General features: G+C 32.3%; 2 protein-coding genes across 3 annotated transcripts; both read left to right on the top strand.

Moving 5' to 3' along the window:
• The first annotated feature begins 3967 nt into the window (after window positions 1–3967).
• Window positions 3968–7850, top strand: LOC120147116 (high mobility group B protein 15-like). 2 transcript variants are annotated; one of them, XM_039160569.1, is made up of 6 exons: window positions 3968–4138; window positions 5715–5793; window positions 6251–6413; window positions 6495–6602; window positions 6937–7316; window positions 7416–7850. In XM_039160569.1, exons 1-6 carry the CDS (start codon window positions 3969–3971, stop codon window positions 7812–7814), a joined length of 1299 nt encoding a protein of 432 aa, XP_039016500.1. In that variant the 5' UTR covers window position 3968; the 3' UTR covers window positions 7815–7850. The 2 variants fall into 2 exon arrangements, with proteins under 2 accessions (XP_039016500.1, XP_039016493.1); XM_039160562.1 differs by having other exon boundaries at window positions 6916–7316.
• A 4441-nt stretch (window positions 7851–12291) lies between these two features.
• Window positions 12292–14689, top strand: LOC120145957 (ubiquitin carboxyl-terminal hydrolase 2-like; the record flags this gene model as incomplete). The annotated part of the gene is made up of 2 exons (XM_039159647.1): window positions 12292–12839; window positions 14590–14689. Coding segments are annotated over 2 exons (603 nt in total), but the record flags the coding sequence as incomplete, so codon positions are not given.
• Window positions 14690–18566: the final 3877 nt, after the last annotated feature.

The raw sequence follows: 18566 nt of genomic DNA, 5'->3' as shown, positions 1-18566 counted from the left end.
TTATTTTATTTTATGCCAAATGTCAATATTCAATTTATATTTGATTCGCATTTTATCAAAGAATAAATATTCTTTATGGATAAGGAATAGTCGAAATAGCTTTCCCGATGGAGGATTGTTAATTTTGAGGTTTCTTTTCGAGTTGAAGAATTTTCTCTAATTAATTAATTCGAAGCAAATTAATCTATGTTCGATAAACGGATCATAAATTAACTTTATGTTCGATTTATAAGTTCCACCATTTACGATGATATGTAAGCAACACAATACCAATTTTGGGCGATGTGGGGTGCTAATCCTTCCCTACACGTAACCGACTCCCGAATCCTTTTAAATTGAATCTTTGGTAAACGCATACCACTTTTGTCTTAAAATGATTTTTTAAATTGTTTTAAAAAGACGTTTTTAGGTATTCGACCTACCTAACCTAAAGGTTGATGGCGACACCTTTTCAATTTTATACAAATCAATTCCAAATCACCGAATTTTCTAAATTAAAATCATAACTATTTTTTTAAACAATAAATAATTGTTCCACTGTAAAAATGATTAATACACCGGGTCCACCTGAAAGACGGTCGCGACAAATATATATTGATTTCATGGATTACTTGGGGAGAGAACTTGACACAAAAAATGTGAAATGATTGGACTAGTTCTAGAAATCAATAGTAATTTGTGTATTCATATGCTTAATATGTTATTTCAAATAATATTACCTACAAGGTGTATATGGATTTTATCCGAGGCTAATAACATAATAAATAGGATAGACTATGCATTTAGTAATTCACTTATTTTTTGTTGTTTTGTTTTGGTCACCTAATTATTTTTCAAAAACATATTTAACGTTACATTTCGATCATTTGGCATTAAAAATTAACGGGATGTTCATTCGTCACCAACGTAATACCATGTCATCATTGAAAAAAATACAAATTGCAACATCAATAGTTTTATTTATTTTTTAACGATTGATGACCAAAATGGAATCAAGAAAATAAGTGGATGACTAATTACGTAGTTTACCCTAACAAATATTACATTTTTTTTATTAATTTGAGGTAAGCCCAAGGCATTATCTGTTCAAAGATAACTCTCAACCATTTGACATTGAATGCTCATACTAGGGTTGTTCATGGACGGTTAAGAGATTTTTCTAACCGTAACATAACCATTAAGAAACGATTAACGGCTAATGGTTAACAGTTATTAACGGTTCGGTTACAGGTTAACATAGGGTTAACCTATTACAATTATTTTTTAATTTTTTTTCATAATTCATACTACAAAAAAAGATAGCACTTAACACATACTTACACCAGTGTAAGTGAATAAAATAAACAAGTGTAACACTTAATACATACTTACACCAGTGTAAGTGAATAAAACAAAAAATATATAGCACTTAACACATACTACACCACTGTACGTGAATAAAATAAATAAGTGCTAAAAGTATAACACTTAACACATACTTACAATGGTGTAAGTAAATAAAATAAAAAAGTGTATTACTTAACACATACATACACCGGTGCAAGTATGTACATCTCCTAATATCTTAGTATCTAACAATAAACATATAATTATATTGTTGTAAGTATGTTTCTATATTTTTAAAGAAATAAAAAATAATAAAAAACATATATTAAGTTATTTGTATACAAATTTTATTAAAAATATGTATAAATTATAAATAATAGAAACTTATATTAAGTTATTTATGTAAAAATATAATAAATTAGAAATTTAATTTTAAATTTAATTTATTAACGGTTAACCGTATCAAAATTCGTAAAGGTAACCTTAACCGTTAACCATTATTTTTAACGATTTAATATATTCAAAATAATTAAATTTATATGAACTAAAAATTTACGTAATCTGTTTGTCAGTTTTTTTTATAAATACATTACTATTAAATATATTACTATTTATATTAATAACAATAATATTTAATATTTTGATTTTAATAGGAATAAACGTTTTGGTGATAAAGAAATTATTATTATTCTTTGAGGTTCTGGATTCGAGAAATATGAATGCTAAGGATGTGAGCGTTCAATGTGAAATGCTAGAAAGTTATCTTTGAATATATATTATCTTACACTTAACCCAAATTAATAAAAAAATATTTCAATTTCAATTTCTCCCTAAATAACAAAACGACCCTCTAGATCGTAGTTCAAGCGGGGAGGGGGCAAAATGAGGGTGACACAACTTTGGTGATAAATGAATTGATTGTTCTTTGAGGTTCTGGATTAGAGCATAATGAATGTTAAAGGTGTGAATGTTCAATGTCAAATGCTTAAAAATTATATTTGAACAGACACTGTCTTATAATTACCTCGGATTAATAAAAAATATTTCAATTTAAATTTCTCCCTAAGTACCAAAATGACCCTCTATGTTAATGAGGGTGACACGATTTATTGATAAAAGAATTGTTATTGTTCTTTGAGGTATCGGATTTGAGTATCATGAATGGCAAAAGTGTGAGCGTTCAATGTTAAATGTTTGAAAGTTATCTTTAAACATTTATTGTCTTAAACAAATATTTCAATTTCTCCCCAAGTACCAAAACAACCCTCTAGAGCATAGTTCAATCGCCCGGGGGGCAAAGGAGGGTGTATTTCGTCTTTCAACATGTATTCCGATTATTCTTATCATAAATAAATATATTGTTAAAAATTTATGAATATTTATATTAATGAAAGTAATTATTCAATATTCAGTTTTGAATTTCCCCCTAAAATACGTACCAAAACTACCCTTTAGGGAAATAGCTCAAGTGGGGGGGTAAAGTGAGGGTGTATTTCGTCTTTCAACATGCAGGCTAGGGTTAATTTTGTTGTTGTCTTCGGATTACCACCACCATTCAAAAAAAATTACCAAAAAAGATAATAAAAAATATTTATTATTCCAAAATTAAAATATAATAACAATTTAGAAAAATGAAACGATAATTATAAGTACTAATAATTACCCTAATTTTTGGGTTATAGTTTTTAAGCTTCTTCTTTAATTTCATTTCATTTTCCCATTCTTTCTCTCATTTCTAGGGTAAGTTTTTTTTTTATTTTTTAAATTATTTTGCTTTTTGTTTCATTTCTTCATCTGGGATTTGTTTGTCTATTCTTTATGCTTTATTTTATTAATTTTATTTACAGACCTTAATATTAATAAAATAAAGAATATAAATACATTAACAAACATCATTAGAAAATGAAAAAAAAAACAAATAGAGTAATGAAACAGTGGTTTTCATTTTTTTATTAGTAGGTTCTGTGATTTCTTAAGCAATGGTGAGATTTTGCTTCTCTTGGAGTTATATAACTTAATTCCTTTTTAATCTTTTTCTCTTTGTTTTGAGATGGATGCCATTGAAGGGGATTATAATTTTATGAGTATCCATAACCTTATGTTTTGTAAAAAGATTTCATCTTTTGATCTGAAACACTGTCAGATTAAAGAAATAGGCCAAAACAAGTTGACATTGTTAAATGGGTATATATATCCATTGGTAAAGTATCTTTAGAATGCCAGGAAAATAAAATAAAATTTTGGGTTTTGTTTGGTTTATTGATGTGGTTGTATATAAGAAAAAAGATTGGAACTTTTGTTGATTCTTTTACTGTACTGTTTCATTCAAATCCTAATTTATGTATGTTAAAGATATGATATACAGCTTGATTTTGTTCAACTTTGTATCTCTTGTTACGGTGAGTTATTGCATCAACTGGGGTTGTTCATATTCTCATTTGCTGGTTATGGTCTCATAGTTTTGGAAGAAATAGAGTATTTCATTGTTATGTTTTATTTATTGATTCTTTTTTTATTCTGTCACTCTTCACCCTTTTGTTTTTCTTAGTTTTTTGGCTTTTGGCTCGAATTTACGAGACGATTAATGGTTTCTTTGTTGGTGGTTGAGCAGTGAAGGATTGGTCAAGGTTGGTATATTGGCAATGTCATCAACTTCTTTTGTCAAGCAGACTGTTGTGCCTATGAAAGAACCATCATCTAATTACAATCCATATCCCCCACCACTTGCAAGATATGAAGATGTTGCAGTTTGTCCGAAACTTTTCCTCTCTACGTTGGAGAAGCTCCATGCTACCATGGGAACCAAGTTTATGTAAGTTCTTTCGGTTCTCGTCACAACAAAACACTAGGCTTCTATTTTTCCATTTCGGTTCTTCTTGTTGTTGATACTGTAATCATGGTGAATGTTATGTAAACAAAACACCTTAAATATGTCATTCAATGGTTTAGTTTCCTAAGTCTACCTGTAGTATGAATAAGTTACTATGTTGGTGTAGGTTTAGAGACCAGAGAGTGATTTACGGTGTTAATTTGTCGGTATTCAGCACAATTAACAGCTATATACGTTATGTTTATAGTCATGATAAACACGGGACATCCGAATGTTATATCTCGTCTCTTGATTATTTTCCTTCCTAAGTTTATTTATAGTATGAAATAGCATTCATACACCATATACATTTATTTTCTGTTATCTACAACAGTATATATATATGTATGCTATGATCATCATTCATGAATAAGTTACTATGTTGGTGGAGTAAGGTTAGAGGCCAACAAATGCTTTACAGAATCAATCTGTCGAATCGACCACGATTAAGCTTTATACTACCTGTTATGTTCGTAATTGGGATAAACACAACATGGCTGAAAAAGTGTTAATTCCTGTTTCTTAATGCTTTTGTTTTCTAAGTTTGCATAAAGTACGAAATAGCATTTATATGTCCATATCTGTCTATATGCAAATCTAATACTTACATCTGATGCTACTATCCCGATGGCGGTACATTTGTTTCCTTCTATGTACAGCATTCATGAATAAGTTACTAGCAGAAAATGTTTTACAGTATTATGCGGTTTATAATTGTAGCATAGTCTTTTTTTCTTTCTTTAGCAAAAGACTATCTTCTATTTACATTGGACGTAAATGTGGCATGATTTTACTCAGACTTGGGTGTACTTGTTGGATATGAGTATATAATTTATTTCCAAGTTTTTCTATGTATTTGGAGGGTCATATTCTCAAACTTATTTCCAAATATATGTCAGACACGAGTTCTGTGCATGGACACATTAAGATAAATGAAAAGTCACTTGAGCAAAAAATATAGCTATAAATATGGTCTGTTCAAGTACATCTATATCTGGGATTTGATCTAGATTCATCCTTTTTTGGATGTTCCTCTAGAACCTGAACTCATGATGCCATGATTTTAATTTTATTATGCTTATATGTCCATTCGAAAACTATCTACTTTTCATTCTTTTTGATTTGATTCTGTAAAGATGTGTTCATTCTTTGAATAGCAGTTCAAATTTCTACTGTTGTCATGAATCATGCACAAAATTGTGCTTGGACCCTTAATGTGTTCCTCTCTTTTCAGACCCGGGTTTGGTTTTCTTTTCAGGTTTTCCAAAGTGTTAGATGGAATTGATTTTAGTTGTAGTTCCTTGTTTTTAAGATTTGAGTGCATACAGAGTGGAGTATGCTTATTGGTAGTTTTAAGCTGGATGTTTATCGTTGTGATTTCATGCTGGCATGATCGACTCGAACTGTGCATGTCGTTGATGTACTTTTGGTAGAATTATCGTAATTTTTTACAATATGTTCTTAGCCATACTTCTCAACCAAAATTTTGATGATTTCTTTCGTCTCTAATCTGATATAGGATACCTATCATAGGAGGAAAGGAGTTAGATTTGCACAAACTTTTTGTGGAGGTAACATCTCGTGGTGGTATCGAAAAGGTAAGTTGATAATCATGTAATTATCCTGAGCTTATTTCCCTCTCAAGAAGTGTTGTTGGAATCCTCAAATGGTTTATGAATTCAATTCTATCTATCTTTAATAATGCCATGTATGCTATGCATATTTCTATTCATACATCATACATGAGAGACTCTTTGGACGAGTCAGACTGGTGCAATCGTCGTTGAAAATCTCTCAGCAGGAGGAAGGGACTAGGAATTCGAGTTGAGTTTTTGCTCGATAACTGTCTGGATTTCACATCAGTTCTGATTTCGATAATTATTATCGAAACATGTTTCGGTTTATAATTTGTTTCATCTATATATTCACATCTAGTCCATTACCCCGAGTTAAGATGGTTGAAGTTACATGTGGAAAACATTTGCTGAATCAAGAATCTGAGATGATTTATAAACTGCAATGGACGGTAATCATGTGTCGAACCCAAACTTGCAGATTATAAAAGAGCGAAGATGGAAGGAAGTGACTGCGATTTTTAACTTCCCTTCAACCGCTACGAATGCATCATTTGTGCTGCGAAAATACTATCTTTCTCTGCTTCATCACTATGAACAAATGTACTTCTTTAAAGCCCGTGGTTGGGTTCCTGTTTCTTCAGGTATGCAAATTGAAAACTCAGCTCTTCTTGAATAAATGTCGGTGTACCCTCTCAATATTATATATTGATTCTTTTATGCAGATCAGTCCGTCACACAGATTCCTACTCAAGGGGTAGTACGACCAGTCATCGATGTTCATGCAGCCGGTGTCCAGCAACCAAGAGTAAATGTTTCCGATTCACGTACAGGTCGGATTTCTTTCATGTTGAATGATATTGTTTATATTTTATTCGAGTTTATGTTATCGGCCTTGAGTACAAATGTTCGACACAATTATGTGCAATTTTTTTTCAAGTTTTTGCATGTATTTGGCTAGACGTTGGAAGATCATATCCCCATACTCAAGTCCAGATACGTGTCGGACGAGGGTATTTTAAGAAAAACGGAGAGTCACAGCAGATAGTTCAAGTCCGAATATGCTTTTGTCAATTATTCAAGATCCATTCTTCTAGTCATGATATCTCTACAATTGTAGAATGTGCTTTAGTTTATTTACAGCAGCAATGCAATCGACAATTGCAGGGTCTCCAGTGATTGGGGTCATCGACGGAAAATTCGAGAGTGGCTATCTTGTTACCGTCACGATTGGCTCAGAGAAGCTAAAAGGCGTCCTTTATCAGACTTTAGAGGATGCAGCACCCGAAGCACAACACAACTATGGTTTGTTTGCGAGCCAGAGTGCAAATCCACATGCTACATTGGGTATGCAACGTCGTAGACGTCGGAGAAAATCTGAGCTAAAACGGAGGGATCCTGCACATCCAAAACCGAACAGGAGTGGATATAACTTCTTTTTCGCCGAGCAACATGCTAGATTGAAACCACTTCACCCCGGTCAAGACCGAGAAATTAGTAGAATGATCGGTGAAAAATGGAACAAGTTGACCGAATCAGAAAAATCTGTAAGAGCCATATTAGATTCTGCAATAGAGCAGTATTTTCTCTTTTGTGATGTGTTTCTTAACGTGTAACGTTTTCTTATGCTTGTATCATACATTCAGATTTATCAGGAAAAAGCTCTCGAAGATAAAGAGCGATATCGAATTGAGATGGAGGATTACAGAGAAAAATTAAGAACAGGTCAAGCTACAAGCAATTCAGTGCCCCTAGAGCAACGACTTCCCGGAGAAGACGTAGAAATGGCCGAAGCGGATATGAAACTAGAAGATGCTGAAGGCTGTGAGTCCGCTGGAACCCCGGAAAACGATAGCAGTTCTGATGGAAGTGACTTTGAAGATGATAAAACAGCTGACAAAGATTTAGATATGGAAGAACCTGGAGTTGCAGGTGTAGGTGGTAATGTCGATGCAGCGGGTATTTCGGTTGAGCAAGCGACCGAGTTACCGAAGGTGGATGATAATGCCGGACATGATAGCCAGGTTGACAAGTTCAGTGTTTGAAGATGAAAGAGAGAACCAATGCCTTGTGAAGAACACTAAAACCTGCTAGTGATTAATTTGGAACTTTCTTGCAAATGAAGCAATAGACTTTGTTTGAAAATGTTTTGAACAAGTTATGTTGTCGGAATTCATCTTTTTTGTCGATGTTTTAGTATTTAATACATGTTTAAAAAAATTCATCTTTAGAAAAAAAATGATTTTTTTTTAAAGAAATTATGGTGTAGGTTCTTCATTTTAATAAAATTTTAGCGTGGATACATATTTAAATGTCGATATTTAAGAAATTATTATGTTTCGGTTATGCAATTAATTTAAAAAAAAATCATCATTAATGTTATGTTTTGGTTTTATATTGGTCACCCATTATTAAAAAATTAATATAACTAATGATATGATATTTAAAAAAATCAATGATAAAATGATATTATCTTATAATAATACGTCAGTATCATTGTTAAAAAATTATTAAATTATTAAATAATTACAAGTCTTTAAATAATTTAATTTAAATAATTTAATCTCTTTAATAATTGATTTTAATTTATTTTTATCAGCTAATTAAGATTCAGTTCTATGTTGGGAGGTGACTCATTCAAAAATCTTTTGTAATCACAAACAATCGATCAGTCTAATAGGATAAATATTATATCCCTAAGTAAGATTACATATTTAAAGTTTGATGTTGTTAATAGAATAAATTAGATTAGAAAGACGCCCTAAATTTCAATAGTATTTTATTCAAATTAATTTGTTAAACAACTATTAATGTCTCCTTAGTTCCCAATAAATCTATTCATTTACTTAATTAGATGATGACTTAAATAAAAATTAAATATTGAAATTACTATCCGAGTAGAGAAATTACTACACATGCTTAAGTTACATATGCAAGATAAAGAATACTAAAACATTGCTTTGAAATCAAGAGGTTGATTGCAATAAAAACTGTATATAATTGAATATATATTTTTGGTTGCCCACCCGATTTCAAGGTTTTGCCTTAACTAATATGGCTCGATCCGCATCGCACACTAGTTTTGGTGGATGAGTCTTCCAGATGGGATTTTCTACATACACAAGGACTCGAACCTGAGACCTTAAACGAAATCAAACTATTTACCACTTGAACCAACTTCGGTCGGTATATAATTGAATATTTTAAAACAATAAAACATCTAATAATAACAACAATAATAATAATAATAAAATGCCGTGGTATATTAACTTAATTATTGTTAGGATAAACTATAAAAATAGTCACTAAACTTTTAGGACATTTATATTTTGGTCGTCATATATTTTAAACATGTATTAAGATATTAGAATTTTAGTTATTTTCATTATTATTAAAAGTTAAAATTTTTAGGTATGTCATTTTCAACTAACAGTTCAACTTGAAAATGAACTATATTAATCTTTTGATTAAATAGAGCCTTACAATTATTAGGATCAACCGATAAATCCTTCGTTCGTAAAAAACTTTAAGAAAGTTGGATGATTTTTTTTTTTCGTTTTCCTTTCTCTTTAATCCTTTCTTACTATTGTTGTTTACTATCTATTGCTATTGGTTGTTTTGATTTTGGAGAGTGATCAAATGAGATTATTAATCGTGGCTTAGGGTTGATCTATTCATGGATAATGATTTTGGTGTTTAGGACTTGAATAAAGTGATGATGATGAATGTTTCAATGATTGTGAGAATTTGATGAAGCACTTGAGTATGGTGGATGACATGTTTAGTGACGACAACGACCGAAAGAACATGAGATTGTGATAATACAAATAGAAGGAGGTCATTGGTTGCTAAATTTTGAAAAAAAAAATTGGATATTGTTTTTGGAAGAAGAAGAATTTAACGTGTCATATTAACATTTCTTAACATCACCCGATGATAATTATTGTAACGAAAGCGAATTAAAAGTTTAATGATATAATTGGAAGTTTTAAATGTTAGAAGATTAAAATGCAAGTAGTCTAAAAGGTTGGTGACCAATTATATAGTTTACCACATGGTAAACTACCTTTTAGTACTACACTTTAGTCACTTATTCTTTTTTAGTCATCTAATCATTTTTTATATCATATCATTATTTAAAAAATAAAAATACTAAATCAATATTTATGTTATTTTTATAACGATGAGAGACCAATGAAATTAAAATAAAATTGGATATGATTTAAAAAAAGAATAATTGAGTAATTAAAACAAAACAAAACAAAACACTCATGATAATTAGGGTATTAAAAGTGTAGTGTACCCTTATTTTTATGTTATTTGGAAAATGATCACATGCGACAGTCTTAATCTACGGTTAAAAAAAGGCGCTATCGATTTTATTATTATTTAAATAAAAAAATTATCGAAAATATTATTATTTCTACTAGTTTTATTATTATAGGGCATTATATCGATTTTGTTAACAAAATCGATATATCGCTTCAAGTTTTGTTATTGTTAAATATTTTACCAAAAATATTAAAAAATATTAATATTTTAATAAAAATAATAATTTTTTATATAACTTTTTATCAATTTTATTATTTAAATAATAACAAAACCTATAATTTTTTTAGTTATACATTAAGAGTACCCGCGGTAGAACTTCCCATATTATTTCGCCTTCATCGTCTCTTTATTTTATCCGATGCCTTTGAGAGATAAAATGGGTGATGCTAGAAAAGGAGTAAACTTGGAGCCCAACTTGTGAAAAACCCTTACTTCTCCCTTATTTCCATTGCTTAGCTTAGATCCTAAATCTCCAAACCAAAATAACCCTAATCTATTTCCATGTAATCTAACCTTTTATTGTTCCTCTTCCGCCATATTTCAAGGTATTTCCCCCTTTTTATTTTTGAATCCTTGATTTTCACAACTTTAACCACTCTTTTTGTTCGGGTTTCTTTTATTCTCTTGCTTTGTTTATTACACTGTTATGGAAGCTTATTCTCGCATTCATCAATCCAAATCAGCATCTGGGTCATCTTCTAAATTTGCATTCTTCTTTTTATTTTGGTTCGATTCTCTGCTTATGCTTACTTGATAGTTTTTTGAGAAAATAACCTCAATGACTAAAATTCACAGATAATATATGATTTTGATCAATTTTTTTGGATTTGTAAAAATGATCAACAAAATCGTAATGGGATCTCTAATTCGCATTGCGATCTCCACTATCGTAAATTCGCGTTGCGATAGTTGAAAATCGCGTTGCGATTTTCCATTTCGCGTTACGATAGTCTACAGTTGTCGTTGCGAATTTCTAAATTCGTTGCGATTTTTCAAATTCGTTGCGATAGTCTACAGTTATTGTTGCGATAGTCTACAGTTGTCATTGTGATAGTTAAAAAAAAAGATTTTGTTTCTTAAGAATTTTCTCTAAAAAGATAGTATCCGCGCGGACGTGTCGAAGACACGTATTACCACGACCCGACCTGAGACGAGACGGCGGCGGCGCGCGAGAGTCCCCTTTGTTCTCTATCACTCAACAAGGAAGTGGGAAAGTCAAGCCTTAAATACCATTTCCAATAGTGTTTCCAATACTATGTGGGATTTGAGCATTACCAACACTTGTTCTCAATACTATGTGGGATTGAGCCTTAAATAATGATATTATTTTTGAATATTTTGCTTAAAATTGCAATAATCGCGATTGGTTGTAGATTGACTTTTAATTATGACATATTTAATCGTATAATACTAATGCAATTGGTTGCTGATTCAGTTGTTTTAAGGTGTATGATTGTTAATTGTTTCCTGAATAATCACATTGTATTGGAAACAAGTGTTGGTAATGCTCAATCACACATAGTATTGGAAACACTATTGGGAATGGTATTTAAGGCTTGGCTTTCCCACTTTCTTGTTGAGTGATAGAGAACAAGGGGGACTCTCGCGCGCCGCCGTCCGTCTCGTCTCGTCTTGAGTCGTGTCATGGTAATACGTGTCTTCGACACGTCCGCTCGGATACTATCTTTTTAGAGAAAATTCTTAAGAAACAAAATCTTTTTTTTAACTATCACAACGAATTTAGAAAATCGCAACGACAACTGTAGACTATCGCAACGCGAACTGAAAAATCGCAACGCGATTTTCAACTATCGCAACGCGATTTTCAACTATCGCAACGCGAATTTGCGATAGTGGAGATCTCAATGCGAATTAGAGATCGCATTGTGATTTTGTTGGTCATTTTCGCAAATCCAAAAAAAAGTTGGTCAAAATCGTATATTATTTGAGATTTTTGGTCACTGAGGTTATTTTCTCTAGTTTTTTTTATGGACGTTCTTCATAAATTTTAATCCTCACCAGATATGTACATGAGCACTATAGTGTAGATTGTTTTTCTTTCTTCTTTTCCCTGCTTATTTGATTGTTTCAGTGATTGGGGATTTAAGGTGTTCATGGTCACTAGGATATGGATTTTTAGGAACTCATGATGGGGAAAAGAGTTAAGAAGATGTTTGGATAAGGCCAATATGCACCATCTATGAACCATCTAGTTTAGATAAGGAACTCCAATGTCCTAATGAAGTTAGAACCGTTAGTAATGGCAATATCAATAGTTCTGGTGATAGTTTGGTTTTACAGAATGAGAGTCAAAATGGTATAAAAGTTGAAATTGGTCAAACAAGCGAGCTAAATTCTCTTGTATTAGAAGATGCTAATCTGTTGAAATCAAACTCTTCAGTCTGCTCAAAATCTAATGCTCAAGAACAATCTGGGGGTATCCGACCTATTGAACATTGCAATGTTGAAAATTGTAGTAGTAATGTGAACTTCCAGCAGAGAAATTCATATATGACCGAAAACTGTCAATCTGGGGAAAGTGATGATGAAGAGATAGACTCCGAAGATGTGAAGGTTAAGAGAAATTCTACGAAGAGGGTCCTCGTAAATAAGGCACCGCCTATTCTGACTATTCACTTGAAGAGATTTTGTCAAGATGTTCGTGGTCGCTTAAGTAAATTGAATGGTCATGTCAATTTCAGAGAAACAATCAATCTTAGACCATATGTTGATCCCAGGTACCTCTCACAATATGTCTAGCTTAGGCTTATTCTAATTTTTTAATGATCTCTTTTATTCCTTTTGTTTTTAGTTGCCTCATTCTGTTTAGATATGTGGGTTACATTAAACCACCACTCGATCAATGTGTTTCCTGTTTGTTAACATCGTTTTCTGGAAATTACATATAGCAGCCCTGTGTAGAAATGGTGCAACTTATTCTTATGTTTAAGATGCTGGAACACAATTTTAATAGTATCTTAGGAATCAGACCAAAAGTTGGTTAAAAGAGGGAGTTCTGGTAATACAATAGGATAGTTTGACCAAGAGAAGGATAAAGAATGTAATATCCTATTTTGACATCAATTCCTGAATGGATTTTTTTTTTTATTTCATTAAAGCTCTATCCTTTTACCATTGAACATTGTTTGTTATAATTGCGCTTTCACCTGTATCGTGGATGCAAGACATAATGATTTAGCTTCTAATTATGTCTCTGAGATGATCTAAACTCTTTTAGAACATTGAGAGCTTTTGTTTTTAGATGAAGTTCTAAAAGAAAGAAATCAGGGGACCTACACCAAGTAGGGTGATTTTTCCGGAAGTCTTCCATATTTAAATTCTTTGGGGAAACATGTACAGAATGCTTCTTCTTCTTTTCGTCTTCTACGTGTTTGTCACATGATATACTGTGTGCTTCTCTCTCCCTACACACACAGAGGCATATATAGACACAAACATACAAAGCTATTTCTGGGTATGAATCTCTCAGTCACCCTTCTTTTTGTTGTTTCGATTTCTTCCTGTTTGTATGATAGCACTTTCACGTGTGTATATGCTGTGTACATGTTTTCTGGAGATTTAGGTCTTCTTTTCAGACATAGATATGACTTATGAGGATATGATTCTTCTAATAAATGATTTAAACAAATTGAGGATCTCCATACCGGATATGTAAGCTTAATACACTCTTAGCCTCGAGTCGGAGTAGACAAGTCAAATGCAACATTACTACATGATATCCTATCATCGTTTTTCTTTCTATGAAAGAGTGCAAATTTCAAGCAACCTCTCTGCTCTTTTTCCGAATACTTTTTACTTTAGACAATCGCCATTCATAATCTAAGTTAATTACACAAGTTCAACTTTGAAGATATGGATAGGCTCATTCTTTTTCTTTTTTTTTTTGAAGGAAGGATAGGCTTATTCGGGTGCTTGCAAATGCATCCTTTTGAAATTAGCTTGTTTTAGGGCAAGAAGTCAAACAATGTGGAAGGCATGATGTCTTTATTGAGCCAGGGATCACTTTCAACGTGCATGGTATACCAAGTTTTGTTGGAGATTTTACACGATATCCTTGTACCTTTCACTTGATTTTGCATATATGCATCCAAGTTTTGTTCTAGATTTTACATCATATATGCATCCAGTTCTTTAATTCTATTTATGCTCAGACTGCGAGGGGTCAGTGCTTTTTTGAAGTATTTCCATGTATTTGGAGGATCGTCATTGGACATGGGTGTCGTACATGAATAGTCTAGGGAAAATAAAGACTCAGAGTAACATAATTCCACTGTCTTTCAAATGCCATGAAATCGTTGAACTCTAATGATGATCTTTTGAAATGATCATTTTGGCTGTAGTTTATTTCAGTTTTTACAGCAGATTGTGAAATGATCTGAACACATTGTCAGTTAAATTCGAGGCTATGCGAACGATACACTTTACCAAGAACAAGAGAAAGAATAACTTCATGTTTAAAATGTGCAGGTGCAAAGATGCAGATGATTGCATTTACAGTCTGGTCGGGGTCGTGGAGCATTAGGGAACAATGAGAGGGGGTCACTACATTGCATATGTGAGAGGGGGAGAGAAGAGGAAAGGGACCGATACCGAGCCTGTCAGTTCTCAATGGTACTACGCGAGTGACCAACATGTTCGCCAAGAATCAATCGAAGAAGTTCTTCTCTGTGAGGCATACATTTTATTCTATGAAAAAAATTGAGTGACGATGTTCCGATTCTTAGCGACACGCAGGGGTGCCCCGGGGGGTTAAAGTCTGCACGGCAACTCCGGTGAATGGAGACAGAAAATACATGAAAGCAATAGGTGAGTGTAAAACAACAAATTTACCCCATATACCATGAAATTATATTTTCCCAGGGAAAAATTATTTCTTTATTCTTTTCTCAATTGATTGTTCTTACTGGTTTGAGTACTTAGATTCTGGATAATTGAGGTTATTTTTGAAGGAATTTACTTGCCAAAGGTATTAAATTGATTGTTGCCCAAGTGAATATTTTGTAAACTATTCACAATATAAATTATATGTTAACAAGGGTTATGTATATTATCAAATATTATTCATTAAAACTATATTATATATGAAAAATTCACGGCATTTGACAACAAAACCACAAAAAGATTACAGCATGAAAAATAATTGAAGATGTGGAGCTTGTTTACCGCAGACTTTAACAATTTCAGAATATGCCTTCCCATCTCCTTAGTGAGTTTCTTACTCTCTTTCAAAGCTGTTTTGAATTACGGAGTTTCCGTATCGATCTTTCGCCACGTGCCCACGAAAACAAACTGATTGCTTTTAAGTAACTCGTTAATACTCATCCCCGAGAGTTGCAAGCATTGCTCGACGATATGACTCCTTGCTTTCACCATTGATAATTTGACGTACAACCCTTCCAGTATGCTGAAGATTTTGGTTCTTGATTGCAGTGTTTTGGAGCCCTATGACACATTGGACAGCATTGTCTTCGGTAAGATCTTATGCTAGGAGTCTTACATCGTCAAATATCAAATTCAGTTGTTGATCTCGTCGCGGACTTTTGGTTCGGGCGATGAGTGTGTTCATCGATACCGTTCTTTTCTCGTGCATAGCGAGTTTCAAACATTCCTCTATCGCTCGAACGTATAACAAGTTTAAGTATTCATCTTTTAGTTATATTTTTGGAACATAATTTTAGGATATATGTTTATGACAACACTTGGTTTCTTTATTTTGCCATGAATTTCATCTAGGTTAAATAAAAATTTCATTTTTTTAAGTATTCATTTGTGGTAGACCCAATTAAAGATATAGCTCAATGTCTCATTCAAATGTCGACATTGTAGACACTCATTTTCATCCGGGTCTTTTTACATTATATGGTATATATGAATATAATAATTTCAAATATATAATATATATAGTTTTTGAAAATATAGTATAGTTTTAAAAAACATGTTTTTAAACACATAATATATAGTTTTAAAAATGGTTTTTGAAAACATATTTTGGAAAACATATAATATGTAGTTAACAAAAAGATTTTGAAAACATATATATGGTTTTAAAAAACGGTTTTTGAAAACGTATAAAATATATGATGTTTGAAAATATATTATATTGTTTGTGAAATATATTATATATTATATAGTTTTAATACATATATTTTATTTTCTATTTTTATTTTTATTTTCTATTTTTATCTTTATTTATTTATTTTATTTTATTTAATTATTTTTCAGGTCCAAGTGAGGAGTCCAACAAAGGTCTGGCAAGGAGCCCAACCGAGTAGGCAGGCCTAACCCAACCCAAACCGACTAGGGTTTCGTCTTTAGCATTGGTGCCGCACACATTACAACCGTTAGATCAGGACAAGGATCGATGGCCCAGATCGAAGGCAACTAGGGTTTGAACCCTAACATTGGCACCGCACGAGAGGGCGCGTGAGAACTACACGCTAGAAGCCTTAACCCGAGATTCCCGTGCCAGTTTCCGGTGACCAACCGGCCGAGATTTTTGGGATCTCAAAACACCCAAATCCCAGCAAAATAAAGCCCGATTCGGGACTAAACCATCCCAAATCCTTCGTCCGACAACAACCTCCACTAGCCCGAGTAAATCGAGAACGGGGAGAACGACCCCCAAAGCAATCAAAAATAGCCCTAATGGGGGCTCTATAAATACCTGCACAATCGATATGAAAAACACAGGAGAGAAACCATGAAGAACATCGAACAACAAGAAGCCACAAAAAACACATCAAGCAAGAGAAATCAAAAAGCGTCGAAACATCGAAAACACAAAAAAATGAAACATTCAAGCCAAAAAACCATTCGGTTTATCGCAATAAAATTATAAAAAAATGCTTCATCTTCGGTCATGCTAGGAGACGGAAAGAAAGTCGGGAAAACGAAAAGCCACCGACGAACAAATGTAAAGCCGAGATATTTTTTAGATCTACGTCGATTAAGGTTTATTGGAGGTTTGGGGATCAATTTTGGCCTTGGGGTGTTGAAAGGGTTCGAAAGGGTGTAGGTTTTAAATTTTAGGCCACCGGCGGTGGCTGGAGCGGCGACGGTTGATCACCGGGAGGGGGTAATTAATCATTGGCCAGATGGTTTAAAAGAGGAGAGAGGGGAGAGTGTTTTTAAAAGGGGAGTGTTTTTTAAAGAATTGTTAAAATGAATTTTTTTTCCTGATTTTTTGGGCTATTTATAGGGAGACCATCTTGTAATTATGAAATAGTCTAATTACTTCTGCAGTCCCTGATATTTTGATGCATAATTCATTTTGGTCACCTATTGTAAATTTTCCTAAAATTTTGAATTAATTCAATTTAGTCCATGTTTATCTTTTTATATTTATGCAATTAACTCCCTCTAACTTTTATTTTTCCCTTGCAACTTTCATTAAATTCAATTTGATCCTTTATTTTTAATTATTCCCAATTTAATCCTTTTAATTTAAATTTTCGTTTATTTATTTAATTTTAAATTTTTTATTTGCTTTTTTCTAACCCTAACATTAACTCTTTGCAATTTTCTTTATCTTATTTTATTTTTTAACATTTTTTGACTCTTTTAGGAATGATTTTAATCGATCAAATGTAAGTAATTCGAATTGAATTTTAAATTTTAATTTAACTTTTAATTTTCGCGATTAAGACGATCGAGAAATTAAATTGGTACCGAAAGGGCAGTACAAGGGTGTTAATCCTTCCTTGACTGTAATCGACTCCCGGATCCGATTAATTTTTGGTAAAACGCAGATAAGGTAAATGATAAATTAAGATTTCCGATCAACCTAATTTTACATGATCGGTGGAGGCTCTAACACATCAAAATTAAGTCAAAACCCGATTTCGGGCCCACTCGAATGACGGTTACGACAGACATGATTTGTGAAATATTCATGTACTAGAAAGAGAATTTTGAAATATCAAACAATTACCTTAGTCCTTCAACCCAATGAGGTTATTGCTCTCAAAGTTTGATTTTGGCTAGCAGGGATCCGATAATAAGGTACAGGCCTAATTTGGTCTTACTCCCTCTATTATGTTATGTTTAAGATTTAATCTTTCAAATTTAATTGAAAAAAGTAATGTCTAATTCTGTAACATTGTCAGTAAGTTTATGTCAATACCATCTTTATTTATTATTGTTGTCAATTTGGATCTGTGCTTACTAATAATATAGTAGAAAGAGGGGAATTAAATTGTTTCAAACATCAGTAAAATATAGGGACTAAAACAGAGTTAAACCCTAAAAATTAAAACGGTAGCATAATAACTGGAAAAATCAAACACCGTTGCCGGGGATCAAACCTAGGTCACCCCCAAGACAAACGGGTATATTTACTACTGCACTACAACGACTTGATGCTTATGTTAATAAAATTTAATATTAAAATAGTGGCAAAATATAATTAACAATAAGAAATGGATGAAAAAAATAAAAATAAATCA

Source organism: Hibiscus syriacus, unplaced genomic scaffold (assembly GCF_006381635.1).
Source record: "Hibiscus syriacus cultivar Baekdansim isolate YM2019G1 unplaced genomic scaffold, ASM638163v2 tig00002511_pilon, whole genome shotgun sequence".
NCBI classification, from domain to species: domain Eukaryota; kingdom Viridiplantae; phylum Streptophyta; class Magnoliopsida; order Malvales; family Malvaceae; genus Hibiscus; species Hibiscus syriacus.
This window is presented reverse-complemented; position numbering and strand designations above follow the sequence as displayed.

Coding starts and splice junctions, on each gene's coding strand:
- LOC120147116 (XM_039160562.1), top strand. CDS start 3,969: ATGTCATCAACTTCTTTTGTCAAGCAGACTGTTGTGCCTATGAAAGAA. Junction 5,794..6,250: donor CTCGTGGTGGTATCGAAAAG/GTAAGTTGATAA, acceptor CCAAACTTGCAG/ATTATAAAAGAGCGAAGATG. Junction 7,317..7,415: donor TGACCGAATCAGAAAAATCT/GTAAGAGCCATA, acceptor TCATACATTCAG/ATTTATCAGGAAAAAGCTCT.